The sequence below is a fragment of the Egretta garzetta genome, unplaced genomic scaffold (genome assembly GCF_000687185.1).
Source record: "Egretta garzetta isolate BGI_Z169 unplaced genomic scaffold, ASM68718v1 scaffold101, whole genome shotgun sequence".
Taxonomy (NCBI): domain Eukaryota; kingdom Metazoa; phylum Chordata; class Aves; order Pelecaniformes; family Ardeidae; genus Egretta; species Egretta garzetta.
In genome coordinates this window covers 2,122,533-2,131,449 of record NW_009258666.1, presented here as the reverse complement: position 1 = coordinate 2,131,449, position 8,917 = coordinate 2,122,533, and the positions used below count along the sequence as shown (strand labels likewise).

The following is an 8,917-nucleotide window of genomic DNA, read 5'->3' as shown; positions in this document are numbered from 1 at the left end:
CCCCCTAGCCCCTCATGCTCCCCTGCAGGTTTCTTGTGCCCCGGAGGAGTCTCCAGAGCCCCCCGTGCTCTCCCGTGCCCGTCCTGCGAGCCCGGGCCCCCGCTGCAGCCCTGCCCTGCGCCCCACAGGGCCCTACAGCCTCAGCCTGTGCCCCCAGAGCCCTCAGAGCCCCTACTGCTCCCCCAGAGCCCCTGCGGCCCCCACCACTCGGCTGTCATCCCCCAGATTTCCCATTTCTCTGCCCCCAGATCTCCCATTTCTCCTCTGTAGCCTCTGCCTGCACCCCTGGAGTGTGTGTGGCTCCTGCCTGCACCTCTGCAGCCCCCTCCAGCCCCCGGCCTGTGCCCTCGCAGCCCCCACTGCTCCTCCAGGGCCCCCATCCAAGCTCCCAGAACTCCTACAGCCCCTGAACCGCACTCCCGTGGCTCCCAAGTGTGCCTCCCCAGGCCCAGCACTTCCCTCCTAACACTGTTCCCTCTCAGGCTCTCTTGTGCTCGTGTCCTGGGCCTCAAACTCGCTGTCTTCACCTCCCCCTGAGGCCCTGTCCATCTGGTGCCCCCCCTGCCAGCTCCCATGTTGTATCCTGGGGGGTTCCTGTGCGCAGCCCCTCCTGTTCACCACCAGTTTATGCTGCATCCCCGGGTCACCAGGACTCAGCGTGCCGTGGCACGTACTGGGGCGCCTGCCCTTTGCTCTCTACCCCCTCAGTTCCCCCAGCGCTGCAGCCACCTCTGCCCCTCTGGCCTGTGTGGTGGCACCCATCTCAGGGTGTCTTTGCTTTGGGTCAAGCCCCAGGCTCACCCCCTGCACCCTGTCCCTCGTTGTTGGGGACTAGTACAGCAGTTTGCTGGAGGACTCGGGAGCTCAGTGTAAGCTTTAAAAGTTGTTTGATAGCAGTTTCTAAGCCTTCAGCAAATGTTCTTTATTCCAGGTGCTAATTGCTAATGATGCAAACTGGAAATTAGCAATCAGAAAAAGAAATGTTAAGCAATTGATATGACCTGAGCAGAGTTTCTTCACAGCTCAGATTTCACTTCCACTAAATGGGGTATTATGACCTTGTCCTTTCTCTAGGTTGTATAGATTGTCATAAGGTTAAACAGGATCCAGAGAAAGTTTGTAAAACCTTGGTAGTAGTAGTAGTATTATTATTGTTTACACTGTGGCAAGCAAGTACTAGAAAAGCCAACTTTGGGCTAGCATCCCATTGAGCTCTGTGCCATGCAAACATCAACAACAAATGCCCTAAAAATGCTGGGGTTGGGGGTTTTTTTTCCCCATCTTAAAGGAGCAAAAAAGGAAAAAGCCAGGTTTGTGTGCTTTCGCAGCCTCTCTTTGAAGGAGCTGTGAATATTTGATTCCAGCACAAAATTGGGCAAAAGAGGACCTAGGTAATATCCCTGATGCGCTGAATCCTTTGGGCGAATTGTTTAGTATCTCTGTAAGTGTATTGCTCTGCCTGTAAAACAGGGATAACACCACAGCGATGCAGATTAAATTCCTTGTAAACTGCCTTGGGTTGGGAGAGAGGCATGAAGAGCTTCTTCCTGCTCCGGTGGAAGCCTGCATACATTAGGGTTTAGACTCCCAGTGAATTCACAGCACCTTAACAAGCTGCTGCCTGCCCTAGGAGCATCAGGAGCTATCTGGGGCCGCATCTATAGCCTGTGGCAAATACAGGAGCTGTAGAAAAGGGTTGAGCAAAGTTGCATTACCCTGCTTTGTGCTGCAAGCTAGCAGTGTGAGTGATGGGTTATGGCCGGTCACCAGGAGCCTGGTAAGCAGATGAGCCTTAATTATAAATCTTTTCCTTTCAGTTTTAAGGACTGAAGACATAATCACGCAGTGAACAGCAGAGAAGCCACCTGGAAGAACAACCCTCCTCGCCCTCTGTTGTTATGGCAGGGGGAAGGCGGGGCCCTAACCGAACGTCCTACTGCCGAAATCCCCTCTGTGAGCCTGGGGCCGCTGGCGGCTCCGGCCATTCCACGAGTTCCTCTGTCACGGGTGTTCGCTCACGCACCAGGTATGTCCAGCTCTCCACGTCTTCACATCTAGCCAGGCCAGCTGCTCCTCTCTGAGGCGGGTGTGACGCCATCTGTATCTCCCCATCTCACACACTTCTGGGTTTCCTGTGGCTCAGGGATTTGGTAACTCCCGGTGTCTAGCTGAAATCCTTTTTCTATATGTGGTAGTGTCCCTCCTACACGTTGTAATCGGTATAGGTGGGTTCTAATGAGCCCAAGTGCTCTATCAGACCATGACAGGCTTCAGGAGTGTTCAAAAGCCTGTGACCATTGAATGGAAAGTAAGAATAAGAGACAAATTTTTATACAAAGCCTGACTCTGGAGTTCTGGTTGTTGCATCTCCTGTGCCCTGAAGTTTACATGAGGTGAAGCATTTCTGGGGTAGAGTTTAGCTGGGTCTGGTGATGCGTAGGCTGTGGGGTTTTTTTCAGGTTCTAGCCTAGCTGCTTGGTTGCATTTCTGTGACTGAGGTAGAGAGGAGGAAGGAGAAGCGGAGCACCGACAGCAGTACATAAGCAGGAGGTGCCTTAGGAACTCTCTGCAAAGAAAATGTTAGATCTGTCTTAACATACTCCCTGCTTATGGCCCTAGGCCAAGAAATTTATAGGGATACAGTTATTCAAACAAGTTATTGCAAGGCCACAGAAGGTGGAGCGATCCACCGTGTACATACTTTGCTGTGAGAGCATGCACGAAGGTCCTTATCACAAGCAGGTAATGCGGTACAAATCCACGCCCCAGCTACCACCAAGTGAGTTGTCACTGTGGCCTTACCCTCTGATACCCATCACCTGCATGCCGGTCCAGGCCGAGGTGTCCCAAAGTGCTTTATTTGTACGAGAGCCTTGTTGCTGCTCTTGCAAGAGCACCCTTAGGTCTTGTGTGTCTGTTCAAAGCAGAAAAGGCTTTGTGTTTATATTTAAAGCCCTTTTCTGGAGGACTAGAATAGGAACTCTTGTTCTGTGTTCAGGAACAGGGTTTATTGGTGGATTTATCAATCCTGAGGAGCTGAATCAGTGCTGTCAGCTTGGGAATCTGAGGGGTTTAGAGATACAGCTTGGGTTCCTCAAGTTTTCCCTCACGCATGGCCTTGTTTTAGGCTGTCAGCCTTCTGTTTTAAAAAGCATGGGCTGATCCACCTGTGTCCACCCCGGGCTAGAAGTCTTTCGGCAGTCACACTCCCAAGACTTCTGTGGTTTCGGTTTGGGGTTTTCAACAGGAGTTTGTGCTCTGTAGTTCCTTTGAAACCCACACCCAGATTCCTTTGACTGTTGTTATTTAGAGATTGCAAATCAGGAGAGATGTATCTAGTATATATTAATTCCCTTCCCTTTGATTAAAAGGGTTGCTGTCTGGGATTGTATGCATGCTCACACAGGAATACGCACCTCTGACTAAACTTGTTTTTCCTCCATCGCTGAAGAGAGGTTGAAAAATGAGAAAGGGCTTGTGTTTAATTGTTCCATATTTCATGTTCAAGCCCTCTTAGAAATGTAAATAGCAACTGGAGGCCTAAAAGCTTCCAATTAATTAAGAGGGCCACCGGTTGCCCCTTGAATAGCAAAACACAGCCACGGCTTTTGAACCTGACTCAACGCAAGGGATTTAATACCAACTGACCCGGTGCGGTAGATGGGCCTGGTTCCAAATACTGCTTTTGCTGGGCAAATTCCTGCTCACCTCTGCCTGTAACAGTTGTCCTAGACATCCTCGGGGTGCTGACACTTCTGGTTTGTGGCAGCCATTGACCGCGACCGTCAGCTTTGGTTTCTCAGTCAATATTAGACCCACGCTAGACTTCTGCAGCCTGAGGACGTGGGCGGGAGGACAGCGCTGTGTTTATCTCGGGGAAGTGACTGCTGGCTTTTGGTTTACCTTGGTAGGGGCGGTTCAGGTACAGGCCTTTCCAGCCCACCTTTGGCGACGCAGACAGTCGTCCCCCTCCGGCACTGTAAGATCCCCGAGCTGCCTGTGGAGAGGAGCGTGCTGTTTGAACTTCAGCTCTTCTTCTGTCACCTCGTTGCTCTGTTTGTCCACTACATCAACATCTACAAAACTGTGTGGTGGTACCCACCCTCCCATCCGCCTTCGCACACGTCACTGGTAAGCACCAAAGGACAGCTGCTGTCTGGTGATTCTCACAGACTGCCTCTTGGGTCGTTAGGCATAAAGTTTTCTGTATATGTTTGATGCAAACTACACGTGACTCTACAGCCCTGGAGGGTTGCTCACATGACTCTTATGTGGCAAATTTTGGGCACTGGCTGCTTGGAATTCTCTTTCTGATCTTGGAAGAGAGAGTCCAAGGAGAAGAGAATAACTTGGGAGCTTCTCTGTTGAACGTGGGTTTCCGCTGCCTCATGCAAAGTGGAATCATTTTGGTTTTGTCACCACAGAACTTTCATCTGATCGACTTCAACGTGCTGACAGTGACGACGATCGTCCTGGCACGCCGGCTGATCGGTGCTATTGTGAAGGAGGTAAAGTCCCCAAGCAGATCTCAGAACTGTTCTTTCCTCCTAGGCCAAATGTAAAGCTGTGCATCCCTTTTGCAATTCCAAACTGTTCTGTCCGTTTCTAAAGAACTCTGCGCTGTGTCCAAGTCAGAAACCTGGGCACAGCTTCTGATGGGAAGAACAGAGAACAGAAATGAGCATCTCAAACCATTGCTCATGACTCTCTCTGTCCTTATGTGATTGTTTCTGGGTTAGTGTCTCAACTAGACTGTAGTCATTCTGCTTTCCTCCTTGTGAAGAACAGTATTTGGCTCTTTTCCTGTTCTGTTAATTACTCTAGCTTCCTGCAAGGAGGAACCAGTGTAGTTCGGTTTCTGCTGACTGCAGAAGCTTTCTGTGGTGAGGAGGTCCAGGAGAGTGGGCTGGTCACACCGATAACTACCAGACCTCAACAAGAAACTCAGAGAGCTCTCCCCATTCCAGCTTGAGGAATGAGGCCAGATTCCAGCCCACAGGCACCCTCCCCTTCCCCGTGGCAGTCAGAGCCTTTCACTAGCGCTTTCTTCATGCATGTGAAGTTGATTTTACAGGTTGAATGCTGCTCATTTGCCTCCTGTAGGAAGAGTGACTGAGTTTCCCCTCTGCTCACCTCTTTCCTCTCTCCCCGCAGGCTTCACAGAGTGGCAAAGTCTCCCTGCCACGCTCTGTTTTCCTGGTGATCACTCGGTTTGCTGTTCTCACCGGCACAGGCTGGAGTTTGTGTCGATCAATAATTCACCTTTTCAGAACCTACTCTTTCCTTAATCTCCTGTTCCTGTGTTACCCGTAAGTAGCTCTTCTGTCACTTGTGTGTGATTTCTAATGTTGCTTCAGTGCAGTGGGTGTTGCTCAGTTGAAGCGAAGCCTGATAAGCGCTCGATTACCTGGTAACAGAACATACACCACCCTTTTCCCTCTTGCTGTGTCACGGTTGTTCTTGCTGGCAGGGCATATCTTTAACCTTTACCCATATTTCAGCTTTGATATTAGCATTAATTATTAGATTGCTCGTGTCCTCTGAAAATGATTGTGTGCTTTTCTGATGGCATTCCGAGAACCCACGTCTTCGGTTTACCCTAGCCCTTAGGTGCCTCTGCCAGGTGGAGTGAATCAAAGAGCTTCCCTGCTTCATGTTAACTAACAAAAGGAAGCCAGTTCTATTTCCAGTCAAGCAGTGGAAATAGCTCCCTTCCCTCTGGTAGATGCAGGAGGAAGCATCTCATAAAGATCTGAGACTTGGTGCTTGCGTTTGAGATCAGATTGGTGAAGCTCTTTACTGGAGTTTATATGTCGTTTGGGAGGGAGGGGTGATGGTGATGCTGATCTGCTGCCAGCAAAGGCATTGCATGGGGAGCTCATAGGGAAGTAACCACCTTTCTGCGCTTTGCTGCTCCAGGTTTGGCATGTACATTCCCTTCCTTCAGCTGAACTGTGACTTTCGGAAGACGGGCCTCTTCTCCCAGGTGGCCAACATCGGTCCCAGAGAGACCGGCGAGGTGAACTCCAGGAGCAGAGACTACCTGACCGTCCTAAAGGAAACCTGGAAGCAGCACACTCGACAGATGTACGGCATGGAGGCCATGCCCACTCACGCCTGCTGCCTCTCCCCAGATCTCATCCGCAATGAGGTGGAATACCTGAAAATGGACTTTAACTGGCGGATGAAAGAGGTGCTGGTGAGCTCCATGCTCAGTGCCTACTACGTGGCCTTTGTGCCGGTCTGGTTTGTGAAGGTGAGCAAGGGCCACCTCTGCTCTTGCAGGCGCCACTTCTCCAGGCATGGGACTGGCTGGGGAGGACTGTGGGGAGGTGGACACCAGGTTGTGGAGGAAGCCTGGGTCTGGCTTCTCGCTCAGTTGGAACATGGGTGAGGTGAAGTCAGAGGGCTGGTCCGTGCACACAGGCGGCCATATCAAACCCATTTACCCGTTACAAACACTGTGAAAAGTCAGAATTGTAACCATCTAGGTTTAACTTTGCTTAAACTGCAGATGACAGAGGACAATACTGTCCTGGTAAAGTGTTCTGACTGTCCTGAGAGTGCGCATCCATCTGCTAGTGAGCGGCGTCTCCCTCCTGCCTCCCCGTGAAGGTGGAAAGGACTCCAGGCCGACTGTTCCTTCACACCTCTTGTCCTGTGGGGACAGAGCTCCAGGACAAGGGGATTGACTTTAATAAGGGAGGCAGTATGAAGGAGGATGGACCTTCTTAGGGTTCTTGGCAGTTTTATTTCAGTTACTAATATGTCGTACAATGAGACAAACGTCTCGCAGCAAATCTGTCAGACCTCGGGGATGAGCCCAAGTCTACTTCCCCCGAGGGGCTGGCGCTCCCACCCATCCTCAGCTGAGCTAGGGGAGCAGCAGGAGCTAACTCCCTATTTTTGGTGATGGGTGATGATAGCATAAATGTTTTGCTGTGGTGTGTTCAGGAGTTGTACAGCAGCCATCCTATGTGGGCGCCTCTTTTTCAGGCGGGATTAATAGCTACATGAAAAGCCCTCGTTTTACCTGCCTGAGTGCTTTTGTGTTTTGATGGCTTTGTTAGGTGAGGCTGTCCAAACACGTTGTCACACATTCTTCTTGTCCCCCCACAGAACACTCAGTACTATGACAAACGCTGGTCGTGTGAGCTCTTCCTTCTGGTTTCCATCAGCACGTCTGTCATCCTGATGCAGTACCTCTTACCTGCGCGCTACTGTGACCTGCTCCACAAAGCCGCCGCGCACCTGGGCTGCTGGCAGAAGGTCGATCCAGCCCTCTGCTCCAACGTGCTACAGCATCAGTAAGGAACGCTCTCCCGGGGCTCGGGCTGGAGTTGGCTCTTAGCTTCCATGCCTTCTGGCGTGAACAGAGGCTGGATGGGGAGCTCAGCTTTCCAGCCACCTTTCCTCCTCCTCTTGTTGCTTAAAAAAAAAAAAAAAAAAAAAAAAAAAGAGAAAGAAAAATGAAAGCAGAGTTGTCGGCTGACGCGTCCGACAGCGTACAGACGCTATCTGTGCTGCCCACTTCCCAGCGCAGCGAGCAGATCTGATTTTTGGCAAGATGCCTGCCGCTTCTGGCCCCAGGTAACTGCCGTTTGTCACTGCCATAGTTACACGCCTCGGTGGGCCAAACTCTGCCCTCAGAAATGACGGCAGCTCACTACTGTGGCCAACGCCGCTGAAGCAGCTCGTACGAGATCCTAGCTGACGGTGGGGAGGCCGCAGACCCCCCCCTCCAGCCGCCGAGGTAGAAATAAGAGCTCTTCTCTTGTTCCCTGCAGGTGGACAGAGGAGTGCATGTGGCCGCAGGGAGTGTTAGTGAAACACAGCAAGAACGTGTACAAAGCTGTGGGTCATTACAACGTGGCGGTGCCCTCGGACGTCTCGCACTTCCGCTTTCACGTAAGATCACGTCTCCTTTCTGGGGATCCTCAGCAGGCTCACGCTCCCCTTGTCCTGGACGCCTCAGGCCGCCTGAGCTGGCTCTCCCAAGCAGGAGAGCTGCCCGTGGGGTGTGCCGGGGCGGTAGAACGAGCCGGGCTCAGTACGGTCTTTCCCGTTAGTTCCCACGTCTCCCATCGGCGCTGCCAGAGGCGACTCTGGCCCCTGCAAACTGGGGCTCTCTCCAGAGCCCTTCACGGGTAAATGTGGCGCCTCCAGAGGGGAATCCAGAGGGATCCGCACCAGCCTCTGCCTCGCATGTCCTGTTGAAAACGTGTCCCCAAGGGTCTGACCTCGCTCGGTGCCTTACTGTGGTCTCTCCCACAGTTCTTTTTCAGCAAACCACTGAGAATCCTCAACATCCTGATTCTGCTGGAGGGAGCCGTCATCTTCTACCAGCTTTACTCACTGATTTCTTCAGAGAAGTGGCACCAGACTATCTCGCTGGCTCTGATCCTCTTCAGCAATTACTACGCCTTCTTCAAGCTGCTGCGTGACCGTCTGGTGCTGGGCAAAGCCTACTCATATTCTGCCAGCAGAGACTCAGAGCAGAAGTTAAATTAAAACAATTGCACTGATGCTCAGCTTATTACAAAACAAACAAAACAAGAAACCCTCAGAGCTTTGTATTTTTGTTACCACTGCTTTTTTTCTTTGATAACTGATGTAATTAAAAGGAAAAAACATATTTTTTTACTCCCAACAGTTGTTTGTGTGTTTGTTGCCTGGTAAAATCCCCCGAGAAGGCCTCCTCCTGTTTGGAATTGAGAGGAGGGATTTATTAACAACGGTGCTGCCTTTTGAGAGGTGCAAATACTGCTGCGTCTGCTGGAGTCGGAGGAAGAGGAGAATTACAGGTACCCTGGAGCTCCCAGCTTTGGGCTGGGTCCCTTCACAAGGGGGTGAGCCCTGGTCCTGTCCTTCCCGGGGACCCCGAAGGACCTCTGGTGGGACCCCGAAGGACCTCTGG

The 8,917-nt window shown here is 51.5% G+C and overlaps 1 protein-coding gene across 3 annotated transcripts; it reads left to right on the top strand.

The window, feature by feature from the left end:
- Positions 1-23: 23 nt before the first annotated feature.
- On the top strand, positions 24-8,555 carry TMEM39B (transmembrane protein 39B). Of its 3 annotated transcripts, none has more exons than XM_035904011.1 (8): positions 24-869; positions 1,818-2,026; positions 3,912-4,131; positions 4,425-4,508; positions 5,155-5,309; positions 5,920-6,256; positions 7,120-7,307; positions 7,788-8,252. In XM_035904011.1, the coding sequence occupies exons 2-8, from the start codon at positions 1,899-1,901 to the stop codon at positions 8,149-8,151; spliced, it is 1,476 nt and encodes a 491-aa protein (XP_035759904.1). In that variant the 5' UTR covers positions 24-869; positions 1,818-1,898; the 3' UTR covers positions 8,152-8,252. The 3 variants fall into 3 exon arrangements, with proteins under 3 accessions (XP_035759904.1, XP_009646828.1, XP_035759903.1); XM_009648533.2 differs by lacking the exon at positions 24-869 and adding an exon at positions 8,275-8,555 and having other exon boundaries at positions 1,305-2,026; positions 7,788-7,908; XM_035904010.1 differs by lacking the exon at positions 24-869 and having other exon boundaries at positions 1,305-2,026.
- The last annotated feature ends 362 nt before the right edge of the window (positions 8,556-8,917 follow it).

Excerpts from the sequence above, each read along its gene's own strand:
- TMEM39B (XM_035904011.1), top strand. The coding sequence starts at position 1,899 with ATGGCAGGGGGAAGGCGGGGCCCTAACCGAACGTCCTACTGCCGAAAT. Across the intron at positions 2,027-3,911 it reads GGTGTTCGCTCACGCACCAG|GGGCGGTTCAGGTACAGGCC; the intron begins GTATGTCCAGCT and ends TTACCTTGGTAG. Across the intron at positions 6,257-7,119 it reads TGCCGGTCTGGTTTGTGAAG|AACACTCAGTACTATGACAA; the intron begins GTGAGCAAGGGC and ends GTCCCCCCACAG.